This window comes from Aegilops tauschii, chromosome 7 (genome assembly GCF_002575655.3).
Source record: "Aegilops tauschii subsp. strangulata cultivar AL8/78 chromosome 7, Aet v6.0, whole genome shotgun sequence".
NCBI lineage: Eukaryota > Viridiplantae > Streptophyta > Magnoliopsida > Poales > Poaceae > Aegilops > Aegilops tauschii.
The window spans coordinates 108630800-108646453 of NC_053041.3; the positions used below are offsets into that span (position 1 = coordinate 108630800).

The following is a 15654-nucleotide window of genomic DNA, read 5'->3' on the forward strand; positions in this document are numbered from 1 at the left end:
GCTGCCTCCGAGGCTGCCATGTACTCCGCTTCACATGTAGATCCCGCCACGACGCTTTGCTTGCAACTGCACCAGCTTACTGCTCCTCCATTCAAAATATACACGTATCCGGTTTGTGACCTCGAGTCATCCAGATCTGTGTCGAAGCTAGCGTCGACGTAACCCTTTACGACGAGCTCTTCGTCACCTCCATAAACGAGAAACATATCCTTAGTCCTCTTCAGGTACTTCAGGATATTCTTGACCGCTGTCTAGTGTTCCATGCCGGGATTACTTTGGTATCTTCCTACCAAACTTACGACAAGGTTTACATCAGGTCTGGTACACAGCATGGCATACATAATAGACCCTATGGCCGAGGCATAGGGGATGACACTCATCTTTTCTATATCTTCTGCCGTGGTCGGGCATTGAGCCGTGCTCAATTGCACACCTTGCAATACAGTCAAGAACCCCTTCTTGGACTGATCCATATTGAACTTCTTCAATATCTTGTCAAGGTATGTACTTTGTGAAAGACCAATGAGGCGTCTTGATCTATCTCTATAGATCTTGATGCCTAATATATAAGCAGCTTCTCCACGGTCCTTCATTGAAAAACACTTATTCAAATAGGCCTTTATACTTTCGAAGAATTCTATATCATTTCCCATCAATAGTATGTCATCCACATATAATATGAGAAATGCTACAGAGCTCCCACTCACTTTCTTGTAAACACAGGCTTCTCCATAAGTCTGTGTAAACCCAAACGCTTTGATCATCTCATCAAAGCGAATGTTCCAACTCCGAGATGCTTGCACCAGCCCATAGATTGAGCGCTGGAGCTTGCATACTTTGTTAGCATTCTTAGGATCGACAAAACCTTCTGGCTGCATCATACACAACTCTTCCTTAAGGAAGCCGTTAAGGAATGCCGTTTTGACGTCCATCTGCCATATCTCATAATCATAGTATGCGGCAATTGCTAACATGATTCGGACGGACTTCAGCTTCGCTACGGGTGAGAAAGTCTCATCGTAGTCAACCCCTTGAACTTGTCGATAACCCTTAGCGACAAGTCGAGCTTTGTAGATGGTCACATTACCATCTGCGTCCGTCTTCGTCTTAAAGATCCATTTGTTTTCTATGGCTCGCCGCTCATCGGGCAAGTCAGTCAAAAGTCCATACTTTGTTTTCATACATGGATTCTATCTCGGATTTCATGGCTTCTAGCCATTTGTCAGAATCCGGGCCCGCCATCGCTTCTTCATAGTTCGAAGGTTCACCATTGTCTAACAACATGATTTCCAGGACAGGGTTGCCGTACCACTCTGGTGCGGAACGTGTCCTTGTGGACCTACGAAGTTCAGTAACTTGATCCGAAGCTTCATGATCATCATCATTAACTTCCTCCCCAGTCGGTGTAGGCACCACAGGAACATTTTCCCGCGCTGCGCTACTTTCCGGTTCGGAAGGGGTGACTATCACCTCATCAAGTTCCACTTTCCTCCCACTCAATTCTTTCGAGAGAAACTCCTTCTCTAGAAAGGACCCGTTCTTCGCAACGAAGATCTTGCCCTCGGATCTGAGGTAGAAGGTATACCCAATAGTTTCCTTAGGGTATCCTATGAAGACGCATTTTTCCGACTTGGGTTCGAGCTTTTCAGGTTGAAGTTTCTTGACATAAGCATCGCATCCCCAAACTTTTAGAAACGACAGCTTAGGTTTCTTCCCAAACCATAATTCATACGGTGTCGTCTCAACGGATTTCGACGGAGCCCTATTTAAAGTGAATGCGGCAGTCTCTAAGCATAGCCCCAAAATGAGAGCGGTAAATCGGTAAGAGACATCATAGATCGCACCATATCCAATAGAGTGCGATTACGACGTTCGGACACACCGTTTCTCTGAGGTGTTCCAGGCGGCGTGAGTTGTGAAACTATTCCACATTTCCTTAAGTGTGTACCAAATTCGTGACTTAAATATTCTCCACCACGATCTGATCGTAAGAATTTTATTTTCCTGTCACGTTGATTCTCGACTTCACTCTGAAATTCCTTGAACTTTTCAAAGGTTTCAGACTTGTGTTTCATTAGGTAGACATACCCATATCTACTTAAATCATCAGTGAGAGTGAGAACATAACGATATCCTCCGCGAGCCTCAACACTCATTGGACCGCACACATCGGTATGTATGATTTCCAATAAGTTGGTTGCTCGCTCCATTGTTCCGGAGAATGGAGTCTTGGTCATCTTACCCATGAGGCATGGTTCGCACGTGTCAAATGATTCGTAATCAAGAGACTCCAAAAGTCCATCTGCATGGAGCTTCTTCATGCGCTTGACACCAATGTGACCAAGGCGGCAGTGCCACAAGTATGTGGGACTATCGTTATCAACTTTACATCTTTTGGTATTCACACTATGAACATGTGTAACATCACGTTCGAGATTCATCAAAAATAAACCATTGACCAGCGGGGCATGACCATAAAACATATCTCTCAAATAAATAGAACAACCATTATTCTCGGATTTAAATGAGTAGCCATCTCGAATTAAACGAGATCCAGATACAATGTTCATGCTCAAAGCTGGCACTAAATAACAATTATTGAGGTTTAAAACTAATCCCGTAGGGAGATGCAGAGGCAGCGTGCCGACGGCGATCACATCGACCTTGGAACCATTCCCGACGCGCATCGTCACCTCGTCCTTCGCCAGTCTCCGTTTATTCCGTAGTTCCTGTTTTGAGTTACAAATATGAGCAACCGCACCAGTATCAAATACCCAGGAGCTACTACGAGTACTGGTAAGGTACACATCAATTACATGTATATCACATATACCTTTGGTGTTGCCGGCCTTCTTCTTGTCCGCTAAGTATTTGGGGCAGTTCCGCTTCCAGTGACCACTTCCCTTGCAATAAAAGCACTCAGTCTCGGGCTTGGGTCCATTCTTTGACTTCTTCCCGGTAACTGGTTTACCGGGCGCGGCAACTCCCTTGCCGTCCTTCTTGAAGTTCTTCTTACCCTTGCCCTTCTTGAACTTAGTGGTTTTATTCACCATCAACACTTGATGTTCTTTTCTGATCTCTACCTCAGCTGATTTCAGCATTGAATATACCTCAGGAATGGTCTTTTCCATCCCCTGCATATTGAAGTTCATCACAAAGCTCTTGTAGCTTGGTGGAAGCGACTGGAGGATTCTGTCAATGACCGCGTCATCCGGGAGATTAACTCCCAGCTGAGACAAGCGGTTGTGCAACCCAGACATTCTGAGTATGTGCTCACTAACAGAACTATTCTCCTCCATTTTACAGCTGAAGAACTTGTCGGAGACATCATATCTCTCGACCCGGGCATGAGCTTGAAAAACCAGTTTCAGCTCCTCGAACATCTCATATGCTCCATGTTTCTCAAAACGCTTTTGGAGACCCGGCTCTAAGCTGTAAAGCATGCCGCACTGAACGAGGGAGTAATCATCAGCACACTGCTGCCAAGCGTTCATAACGTCTTGGTTCTCAGGGATTGGTGCTTCACCTAGCGGTGCTTGTAAGACATAATCTTTCTTGGCTACTATGAGGATGATCCTCAGGTTCCGGACCCAGTCCGTATAGTTGCTGCCATCATCTTTCAGCTTGGTTTTCTCTAGGAACGCGTTGAAATTGAGGACAACGTTGGCCATTTGATCTACAAGACATAGTGTAAAGATTTTGGACTAAGTTCATGATAATTAAGTTCATCTAATCAAATTATTTAATGAACTCCCACTCAGATAGACATCCCTCTCGTCATCTAAGTGAAACATGATCCGAGTTCAACTAGGCCGTGTCCGATCATCACGTGAGACGGACTAGTCAAGATCGGTGAACATCTCCATGTTGATCGTATCTTCTATACGACTCATGCTCGACCTTTCGGTCCTCCGTGTTCCGAGGCCATGTCTGTACACGCTAGGCTCGTCAAGTCAACCTAAGTGTATTGCGTGTGTTCCGAGGCCATGTCTGTACATGCTAGGCTCGTCAACACCCGTTGTATTTGAACGTTAGAATCTATCACACCCGATCATCACGTGGTGCTTCGAAACAACGAACCTTTGCAACGGTGCACAGTTAGGGTGAACACTTTCTTGAAATTATTATAAGGGATCATCTTACTTACTACCGTCGTTCTAAGCAAATAAGATGCAAAAACATGATAAACATCACATGCAATCAAATAGTGACATGATATGGCCAATATCATTATGCTCCTTTTATCTCCATCTTCGGGGCACCATGATCATCTTCGTCACCGGCATGACACCATGATCTCCATCATCATGATCTCCATCATTGTGTCTTCATGAAGTCGTCACGCCAACGATTACTTCTACTTCTATGGCTAACGCGTTTAGCAACAAAGTAAAGTAAATTACATGGCGTTATTCAATGACACGCAGGTCATGCAAAATAATAAAGACAACTCCTATGGCTCCTGCCGGTTGTCATACTCATCAACATGCAAGTCGTGATTCCTATTACAAGAATATGATCAATCTCATACATCACATATATATCATTCATCACATCTTCTGGCCATATCACATCACATAGCACTTGCTGCAAAAACAAGTTAGACGTCCTCTAATTGTTGTTGCAAGTTTTTACGTGGTTTGTAGGTTTCTAGCAAGAATGTTTTCTTACCTACGTATGACCACAACGTGATTTGCCAATTTCTATTTACCCTTCATAAGGACCCTTTTCATCGAATCCGTTCCGACTAAAGTAGGAGAGACAGACACCCGCTAGCCACCTTATGCAACTAGTGCATGTCAGTCGGTGGAACCTGTCTCACGTAAGCGTACGTGTAAGGTCGGTCCGGGCCGCTTCAACCTACAATGCCGCCGAAACAAGAAACGACTAGTAGCGGCAAGAAGAATTGGCAAACTCAACGCCCACAACTGCTTTGTGTTCTTCTCGTGCATAGTAACTACGCATAGGCCTGGCTCATGATGCCACTGTTGGGAATCGTAGCATAATTTTAAAATTTTCCTACGCTCACCAAGATGCATCTATGGAGTGTACTAGCAACGAGGGGAAAGGAGTGCATCTACATACCCTTGTAGATCGCGAGCGGAAGCGTTCCAATGAACGTGGATGACGGAGTCGTACTCGCCGTGATCCAAATCACCGATGACCGAGTGCCGAACGGACGGCACCTCCGCGTTCAACACACGTACGGTGCAGCGACGTCTCCTCCTTCTTGATCCAGCAAGGGGGAAGGAGAGGTTGATGGAGATCCAGCAGCACGACGGCGTGGTGGTGGATGTAGCGGGTCTCGGCAGGGCTTCGCCGAGCTTCTGCGAGAGAGAGAGAGGTGTTGCAGGGGAGGAGGGAGGCGCCCAAGGCTGTAGGTTGCTGCCCTCCCTCCCCCCTTTATATAGGCCCCTGGGGGGTGCGCCGGCCCTGGGAGATGGGATCTCCAAGGGGGGGGGGGGCGGCGGCCAAGGGGGGAAGGGGTTGCCTTGCCCCCCAAGGCAAGGGGGAAGCTCCCCCCCCAGGGTTCCCAAACACTAGGCGCATGGGGGGAGGCCTAAGGGGGGCGCCCCAGCCCACTAAGGGCTGGTTCCCTTCCACTTTCAGCCCACGGGGCCCTCCGGGATAGGTGGCCCCACCCGATGGACCCCCGGGACCCTTCCGGTGGTCCCGGTACAATACCGGAAACCCCCGAAACTTTCCCGGTGGCCGAAACTGGACTTCCTATATATAATTCTTCACCTCCGGACCATTCCGGAACCTCTCGTGACATCCGGGATCTCATCCGGGACTCCGAACAACTTTCGGGTTTCCGCATACATATATCTCTACAACCCTAGCGTCACCGGACCTTAAGTGTGTAGACCCTACGGGTTCGGGAGACATGCAGACATGACCGAGACGCCTCTCCGGTCAATAACCAACAGCGGGATCTGGATACCCATGTTGGCTCCCACATGTTCCACAATGATTTCATCGGATGAACCACGGTGTCGAGGATTCAATCAATCCCGTATACAATTCCCTTTGTCAATCGGTATGTTACTTGCCCGAGATTCGATCGTCGGTATCCCAATACCTTGTTCAATCTCGTTACCGGCAAGTCTCTTTACTCGTACCGCAATGCATGATCCCGTGACTAACGCCTTAGTCACATTGAGCTCATTATGATGATGCATTACCGAGTGGGCCCAGAGATACCTCTCCGTCACACGGAGTGACAAATCCCAGTCTCGATCCGTGCCAACCCAACAGACACTTTCGGAGATACCGTAGTGCACCTTTATAGTCACCCAGTTACGTTGTGACGTTTGGCACACCCAAAGCACTCCTACGGTATCCGGGAGTTGCACGATCTCATGGTCTAAGGAAAAGATACTTGACATTGGAAAAGCTCTAGCAAACAAAATTACACGATCTTTTATGCTATGCTTAGGATTGGGTCTTGTCCATCACATCATTCTCCTAATGATGTGACCCCGTTATCAATGACATCCAATGTCCATAGTCAGGAAACCATGACTATCTGTTGATCAACGAGCTAGTCAACTAGAAGCTTACTAGGGACACGTTGTGGTCTATGTATTCACACATGTATTACGATTTCCGGACAATACAATTATAGCATGAACAATAGACAATTATCATGAACAAAGAAATATAATAATAACCATTTATTATTGCCTCTAGGGCATATTTCCAACAGCGGCCGGCAGGGGAGGAGGCCGGCGCGGGGGAGGGTGGCCGGCAGGGGAGGAGAGCCGGCCGGCGGGAGAAGACCGGCGCGGGGGACGGCTGAGGCGCGCGAGTGAGAGTGTGTGAGGGGGAGAGTGAGAGGTCGAGCACGGGCTGAAGCGTGTGGATAAGGTGCCTGTAGTAGTAGCGCTTTCGACATACAAGCGCTACTAGTATGCCTGGCCTGCCGGCAACGGTCTAGCAATTGTAGTAGTAGCTCGTTTTCTGTATACAGCGCTACTGGTAAGTGCATAGTAGCACCGCTTTCCAGGGGTAAGCGCTACTGATAAATAGTAGCAGCGGTGCCTTTTAAAAAGTGCTACTACTAAGCTCCTGTGTATAGGCATTTCTCTAGTAGTGACACCACAACACAATATCAAAACATTGAACTAGATTCAACTTCGTAAGATTAATAGCATCAAGGTTTATCCCATGTCTTCTAGAATTCTTTAGATGGGTCCATCAAAAGGTTTCCTGGTATGCTTGGCAGCATCGATTGCATGCATTCGATGTCGAAAAATTGTCCTACAACATTGCATGCACAATTCAAAGGAAAAGATAAAGACGCAACAATAATTCTAGAAGTTGTGGCATCAAATGATATGTGGATTTGGCATTCATAGTTTGGATTGCCAAGATCTAACAATGATCTAAATGTGTTGCAAAGATCTCCTTTGTTTCCACGGCTTTCTCTTGGAGAGGAACCACTGGTGAATTTCAAAATCAATGGTCGTCAATACAAATGGGCTACTATCTTGCTGATTGCATATATCTTGCATGGGCAACTTTTGTGAAGACAATATCAAACCCTCAAGGTAACAAGAACACGTTTTTGTGAAACATGAAGCATGTAGAAAGGATGTCGAGCGGTCATTTGGGGTTCTTCAAGCTCGCTACGCCATTGTCCGTAGTCCTGCACGGTCCTAGCAACAAAAGGATTTGTGGCGCATCATGACTGCATGTGCGATATTGCATAACATGATCGTAAAGAATGAGAGAGAAGAACCGCATGACTATCGCTATGCGAATGAGGGGAACAAAGTTTACATATCACCAGTTCAGCCACAAAGGGATGAATCGACGGCTGCAAAATTTTCTTGAAATGCGTCGAAGGAATGAAAACCGCACCGTTCACAAACAATTCTATGATGATCTAGTTGACCATTTGTGGGAGCTTCATGGTTAGTAAAATTTGTATTGTGTTTTATTTGTAATGATTTGGACCATTTATTATGTTTGAATTTAGATTTCAAACTAAACTTCATATATTGCGGGATTGAAATTATTATCAAGTATGTGTGTTCGATATAATTAACATTGTGTTTGATTATTATGATGATATTATAATATACATATGTCATTTGTGTGCTTGCTTGATGGAAAATAGAAAAAGGGAATTTCAGGAAAAGTAGTCAGGAGGCAACTTCCCGCGTAAAACGACTTTTTACGGGAAGTTTTCTACATGAGCTATTGGAGATGCTCTTAGAACATTACTTGCATATGGTTCTCACTCCACTACCTTCTCTTCTTTTAAAAACGAGGGTGTAAGGGCATCTCCAATGTCATGCCCTGAAATGGGCACATTATTTGTCCACGGACTAGTTCGAGCTTGTCTATGGACAAGCATACAGGAGCCGGCCATCCAACTACATTTCCTAAATGTCTTCCCAGGTCTGGCCTCCCACATGTATAGCAATATGAGGACATGCGGTGTTCATAGCGTCCGATCACAAAAAAGCCAGAAGTTCATAGGTTTTATATGTGTCCGATCACAAAGGTTCTAGTCTGGCTTTGAGTCATCCACTTATCCGTCCTCGAAGCCGCCTCCATCGTGGATCATCTTCAACAACTCCGTGTCTATGTCGTCATAGAATGTCTCGCCCGGTTAAGACATACCAGCAATAGAGAGCGGGCACCCGGCTGACCCACGCCCGATGTTCGTGATCGGATAAGCTGCGACGATGCCGAGTCAGTGAAATGAAGGGGCGCCGCATTGAGGTCGATGCAATACGGCACGTACCCGGCGGTAGAGGCCGGTGACTTCTGCTGACGGCCGAGCTGCTTGACGGCGTAGAAGTAGGGCGGCTGAAATTGCTCCGGCCAGGGCCGTGTGGCGCATGGACGGCGGCAACGGCTCCCCCCGGTCATGCCCGGCCCCTGCCATCGTCCATACCCCGCCCGCTGCTCCGCCGCCCTTCGTTCTGTCGGCCGCAACCTCCTCTTGATCCTTTGCCTTCTTTTTTAGGCGACGGGCCTGCCATGTCGCCGAGTTGATCTTGCGGTCAGCCAACTTCTCTAGATCCTCCACCTCTGCCGGCTTCGGTAGGTCTTTGTACGGGTCCATGTGGCGGTGGACAGTGAAAAGCGCGGGAATTGGTTTGGAGGGCGGTGACGATCGAAGCGGAGAGAGTCGGGAAAGCACGGGTTTGGGCGTGGAAACAGTGCAGACCGCTCGAAATACGTGGGCTCCAACTTGGTTTTGGATGGGTCAGGGGTGTTGAATTCCTATGTGGCAGAGGTCCGTAAAGCCCCTGGTTTGCATCGGATTTCCTGGAAAACGAACGGGCGCACGTGGATGCGGGCAAATACAGGTTCAGACGTTTGCGCTCTATTTGAGAATCCGCATTAGAGATGCCCCAAGCATCTTTTGGACAAAAACAACCTGAGACAAATAAATGCATGAGATATGCGCAGTCTGGTATACGCGGATGCAACATGAACAATTAAAAGAAGCCACTTAATATGCGTTAATTACCATCACATCAACCTTTGCTTGTTGCTGCTCAGCCTGCAACGAGCCCAAAAAGTATCTTATAGTAGTACAATGTGTGGTGACTGCATGGTCAATATTCCAATGTCGTGTCAGATACTACTGACCTTTCATTAATCAGGCTCAAGCTTTGTTCTTTCATCAGCTAAGTTAATGATGTTTGGGTCACAAACTAAGTCTGAACATACACATGCGCACACGCGCAAAGATCATACATATATTGTCACTTTGACATCTTCAGATAGATTGTCTGTCTGTACATCTTATACTAAATATCCTGAAGCCCTTTTGCTTTGTATTCTCGTCAGGTCAAAAGTCAAAACCCTTGAAACATTAGTAACTTGTTTGAGGTAACCATCTTTCCTGAGCAGAAGCAGTGCGTCGATCGCTTTCTGCTGCATACCCTTAATCCGACTAATTAAAGCCAGCAAGCGTGCCGATCAAAAAGCCTAAGTAATCTGCCAAAGAGTGTGTATGGAAGTTCTTACCGAATCCACAACAACATTAAACAACGTACTACAGATCATCAGATAGATGCAGCGAACAGTTCCTGCTTTGTATGTGTGCAGCAAATGTTAATCAGCTCGTTTGTTTATGTCAACTTGGTCGTGAGAGCACCTGAATAATGACCTAACTCAAGATCCTTTTGTCTTGTAGTAATACTGGCGATGATGATCAGGCGTGCATGGCCGGCTAACTAATGGAGTCCGACATGCATGCTTTGCTTTGCTTGCTGCATGGATATTGGATGGATTAATCATAATCGAGTGTCATCTCCATTGAAGAATTAACAACTCAAAGAATTAGCACTACCCGTTAGTACTAGTAGTAGGCGATCCCCAACCATGGATAAACTAACGTTGTTGTACTTGCAGCCTCCACAGAGATGAGAGATCCCTAATGCGCCACGAGGAACTGACACTGGAATGATCGAAGCAGCCGAGCGGCAATGCATTCTTGACGTCAACACACGTACGTGGCGCGTCTGCTAATGATGCAAATTTGGAGATGTAAGATAATAAAAAAAATGCATGTTACATCTTGAAAAAAGACAACTCCAACAAATGATGTATATTGGTGATATAAAAGTCTAACTCCAATAGATGATGTATTTAAAGATGTAAAACTAGTAGGCATGAGCGCCAGCTGCCGAGCGCCGTGAGCCGGGAGGAGCGTTGGCAGCAGGTGGCCGGCAGCCGAGCGACGAGAGCCGGAAGGTTGAATGCGGCGGGAGGAGCTCGAATGGTCGGTGGCGCAGCTGTGAATCAAGCGGCCGATTGGTCGCGGCGGGGCGGCGAAGCGATTGCCGTGCGACGCGAGAAGGTCGAGTCTAGCGGAGGAAAAGCGGTAGCGGCGTGGCGGCGGGTGTGCTGATCGAATCCAGCGGTAGCGGTGTGGCGGGGAAGCTCATATCATCCGGCGGCGATACGACGACGGAGAAGCGGCCAGTTTGACCGATTTGGAGGCGGGCGGCAGAGGAGCAGCATCGGAACCGGCAGCGGGGGCGGTTGAGCAGCCGGATCTGGGCGACCGGGTGGTGCGGTGGGCGAGCGACGCGGCGGCAGAAGTGCGACGGGACGGACTCAAACCGGTGGTCCTCGGTGGCTATCGCGACGTGGCGGGTGACGGGGATGGCCGGCAGGGTCGCTGCATGGTCGGGGATGGACGGATGGGCAGTGGCAGCAATGTTTTCGGCCAGAAACCATCGGTGGCAGAGGCAGGCGGGCCGCAGACGGGCGAGCAAAACGAAAATGAAAGTGGTTGGGTGGTTGGCGCGCGACTGGCCGTTTTAATCTCGTAGGGGTGCTTTGCAGCTCCACGTGTTGTATTTTAGGTCTTCTAGAGATGAAGATGTAAAAATCTTGCGTCTACATTATCTGTTGGCATATCTGGCCATGGGCCGGGCTTGGGCCGGGCCTGAAAAAGCCCACGGCAAAAAACTGAGGCCCAGGCCCTACCATCGGGCCTACTTTTCAAGCCCAAGCCCGGCCCATCTGGTAAAAAGCCCTCAAAAGCCCTTAGGGCTTAGGGCCGTGGGCCAGGCCTCTTCCTTAAAATGCCAATATGCAAAGCCCAAGCCGGTTCAGGCCCTGCTGGTGGGCTCAAAACTCAGGCCCAAGCCCGGCCCATGGGCAAGCCCATCAGGCCTAGGCCCTGGATTTTAGGGCCGGGCCTGGGTGGGCCGACAGAGCCGGGCCTGAGATGGCCAGGACTATCTGTTGGAGAGTGGTTTTCGGATGTTGAGGACGCATAAGTTAGTTATTTTTTGTCTACAACATCCATTGGAGATGCTCTAATTCTTGTCATCTCAATTGGTTTCTGGGTGTTGATTAACTTGAGTTGGAGAAGAGCGAGTCCTTGATCGTGGAGAACGACCGGTCACCGTCGTCAGCGCTGGCGTGCTTGGCCAGGCCGTCCTTGATCATGGTGATCTCGTGGCAGACGTCCGCCATGGTGGGCCGCAGCGCCGGCGAATGCTGCGTGCACGCCAGCCCGAGCTCCATCAGCTCCACGACCGCCATGTCGGCCACCGGCAGTGGCACTCCTTCCCGCCGCAGCCACGGCGCGTGGGCGAGGGCGCCGGCGACGTCGTGCGGGTAGAGCCGCCTGACCCAGTCGTGCAGCGTGAGCCCCTCGTCGAAGATCACGTCCGTCGGCCGCTTCCCGGTGAGCAGCTCCAGGATCAGCACGCCGAAGCTGTACACGTCGCCCCGCGCCGACGGGTGCCCTCCTAATCCGTACTCTGAACCAAATAAATTAGCCGTTAATCACAGGATTAGTGAAATGTAATTAATGTCACATCGAGCATGCATGCATGCACGCACAAACTTATGTGTGTGTGTCACGTACCAGGTGCGATGTAGCCAACTGAACCCTGCAACAGCCCGGTGGCGATGGAGTTGCACGGAGCGGCGGAGTCGTCGCTGCTCGCCTCGGCGCCGGCGACGAGTCGCGCGATGCCGAAGTCGGAGATCACGGCGCGCATCCCGTCGTCGAGGAGAACGTTGCTCGGCTTGAGGTCGCAGTGCACGACCCTCACCGGCGCGTAGTGGTGCAGGTAGGCCATCCCCTCGGCCACGTCGCTCGCGATGCCCACGAGCTGCCGGAAGCCTAGTCTGCTGCCGCCGCCGCCGTCGTCGCCGTCGTCGTCGTGCGGGTAGAGGTGCGCCTCGAGGCTGCCGTGCGGCATGAGCGGCAGCACGAGCGCGTTGAAGCTGGCCGTGCTGCAGGTGGTGATCACCCGGATGAGGTTCTTGTGCCGCGTCCGCCGGAGCGCCTCGCACTCGCGCTTGAAGCTGACGGACACCTCGCCGCCTCCCTTCGGGTCCGCGAGCACCTTCACGGCCACGCGCGCGCCGCCGCGGAGCGTCCCCTCGTAGACGCGGCCGAACCGCCCGGCGCCGATCAGGCGAGACTCTGCGAAGCCGCCCGTGGCCTCCGAGAGCTCCCTGTAGGATATCCTCGGGTGCTCCCTCTCCGTGGCCTGCTCCTCGATGTCCACGCGCCACGTCGACCGCTGCCTCTCTCTCGCCGTGGCCATCGACCGGCACCCGGCCGCGCACAGCATCATGCACACGGCCGCGACGATGCCGAACGCGGCGGGGACCACCGCACGCCGGCGATCGGCACGTCTCGCGCCGCACGTCGCAATGCCGGGAATATGCCCGGCGCTGCAGAGGCTGGGGTTGCCTCGGAACGCCGCCGCGGACAGGTTCGCTAGCACGCCGGCGTGGGGCACCACGCCGGAGAAGTTGTTGTAGGAGAAGTCCGCGTCCCGGAGCGACGTGGACACCTGCAGGGACTCTGGCAGGGCACCCGAGAGCCCGTTCCGCGACACGTCGATCGCCTCCAGGAACGGCAGCGCCGCGACGGCTTCCGGGAGCGCGCCCCGCAGCGCGTTGCCGGAGAGGTTGAGGTACTCGAGCGCGACGCAGCCACCGAGCTGCGACGGGATCGTGCCGGCGAGCTCGTTGGACGACAGGTCGAGAGCGAGGATCATGTCCATCTTGCTGAGCTCGAGAGGGAGAGAGCCCTCCAGGTGGTTGTTGGAGAGGTTCAGGTACAGCTTGAGGTTGCTCATGGCGGCGACGTGCGACGGGATCTTGCCTTGGAGGCCATTGTAGGAGAGGTCGAGGATTTCGAGGTTGTCGCACTCGCCGAGGCTAGGCGGAATGGCACCGGCAAGGCGGTTGTGGTGCAGCATCAGCCTCCTGAGCTGCGTGAGATTGGAGAACGTGTCCGGGATGGCGCCGGCGAGGCGGTTGCCGGAGAGGTCGAGGAGGCCGAGGTGCGGTAGCTCACCGATGGACCGGGGGATCTCGCCGGAGAGGAGGTTGTTGGAGAGGTACAGCTGCTCGAGCCGCCGCATGCGCGATAAGTCCGGCGGGATGGAGCCGTTGATGAGGTTATTGGAGAGGTTGAGGTACGTGAGGTTGACGAGGCCGGAGATGTTAGGCGGGATGGAGCCCGAGATGGCGTTGTCCTCAAGGTGGATCTGCCGGAAGCTGCGCGAGAGCTCGCCGATGAACGACGGCAGCCTACCGCCGAGGCCGTTCCCGGCGAGTTCGAGCTCCTGCAGGCGAGTACAGTTGCGTAGGGAGCGGAAGAAGGGGTCGAGGTTGGTGTTGCCGTCGTGGCTGGATAGGTTGTTGTAGGAGAGGTAGAGGTACTGTAGCCGCGGCAACCTGTCGAACACCCGAGACGGCAGCTCGCCGGCGAGGTAGTTGGACTCGAAGTCGACCCACTCGAGAATGGCTGAGTTGGACAGCGCCGGCGGGATCGGGCCGGACAGTTCGTTAGACCAAAGAAGGAGGTACCGGAGGCTGGGGAGGCGGCACTCGCCGGAGTACGGGATGTCGCCGGCGAGGGAGTTGTTGGCGAGGTCCATGTACTGCAGCGCAGAGCAATTGCAGAAGAGAGTGCTTGGGATGCCGCCGGAGAGCCGGTTGCCGCTGAGGTCGAGGTAGTAGAGCTCCCGGAGGAGCCCGATGCCGGCGGGGATCGCGCCCTCGAGTAAATTGTTCGTCAGGCTCAGCTGCGTCAGCCTCGACAGCGTGCCCAGCTCCTCAGGGACCTCCCCGGCGAACGCGTTGCTGGACAAATCAAGAACCGAGATGAAGGACAGCCGCCCCAGCGCCGGCGAGAGCACGCCGCGGATCCCACGGCCGCTGAGCACCAGCTGGGTGACGCGCCGCCTGCGGTCACACGCGACGCCGGTCCAGTTGCAGAACCGCGGGGAGCGGCCCCAGTCGGCGAGGGCGCCGCCGGGGTCTGCCGAGACGCCGGAGAGGAAGCCGAGGAGCGCAGACCGGTCGTCTGCTGCTCCTGGTGCCATGGCGGCGGCGGAGACAGCGATCGGCATGATGAGGCCGATATGGAGGATGACGATGATTGGGATGGCGAGCAACTTGGCCATTGGGGCCGGCAGGACGTGGGTGGTGGCCGTGAGGATGAGGTGGACGTGCACAGTGCACTGGCGATCATCTGATAGCTACGTCTGCTACAATGCCGTGGTTTTATGGGGAGCGGGAGAGCTTGGAGGAAGCAGCTGGAGGTGCAGACGAGGCGCGCGGGGGAGAAGGTGGCTGCCTAACTTAACCAGGCCGCGTGCGCCTGGATTTGGCGCCAAAACGCCAAATGTTTGACTTGGGACGAGGGTGTGGACGTACGTGTGCGTGTACAACTTGCTTTGGTGAATGGTGACGGATTGATCTCGGTTGGGGTTGGAGAAGCAAGTCAAACCCATGCTGGTTTAGTTTTGTTTATCCACGAGATGATGATATTAGTCAAAGTACGCGTCAAATTGTTCAAACATCGTGCTGGTAAATTAAGTGATTATTATCCAAGCAGGGTTGTACTAGTTCATAACACGTAATGTTGTCGTCAGATGAACAAAATAGCACTATAGCAATACCTGAAAGATCATCTCTTTTTTTCGTTGTTCCATTGCTAGATTGTTGTGGATGGTCATGAAGTGCTCTTTTGGCATGCATGCATGACATTCCTCATAACATTCAAAACTTGTTTGGGACTTGGATCAGGAAGTTTGATAAAAATGATAGAGATCTTATGACAGTTGGGATCTCTGCTATTTTCTGGACATTATGGAAACTTAGAAACAAAGTTGTATATGATAACAGTAGGAT

The 15654-nt window shown here is 51.5% G+C and overlaps 1 protein-coding gene across 1 annotated transcript; it reads right to left on the reverse strand.

The window, feature by feature from the left end:
* Window positions 1-11730: 11730 nt before the first annotated feature.
* On the reverse strand, window positions 11731-15371 carry LOC109753344 (putative leucine-rich repeat receptor-like serine/threonine-protein kinase At2g24130). The gene is made up of 2 exons (XM_020312247.4): window positions 12359-15371; window positions 11731-12251 (listed from the first exon to the last, which is right to left on the reverse strand). Exons 1-2 carry the CDS (start codon window positions 14922-14924, stop codon window positions 11839-11841), a joined length of 2979 nt encoding a protein of 992 aa, XP_020167836.3. The 5' UTR covers window positions 14925-15371; the 3' UTR covers window positions 11731-11838.
* Window positions 15372-15654: the final 283 nt, after the last annotated feature.

Excerpts from the sequence above, each read along its gene's own strand:
- LOC109753344 (XM_020312247.4), bottom strand. The coding sequence starts at position 14,924 with ATGGCCAAGTTGCTCGCCATCCCAATCATCGTCATCCTCCATATCGGC. Across the intron at positions 12,252-12,358 it reads AGTTGGCTACATCGCACCTG|AGTACGGATTAGGAGGGCAC; the intron begins GTACGTGACACA and ends TATTTGGTTCAG.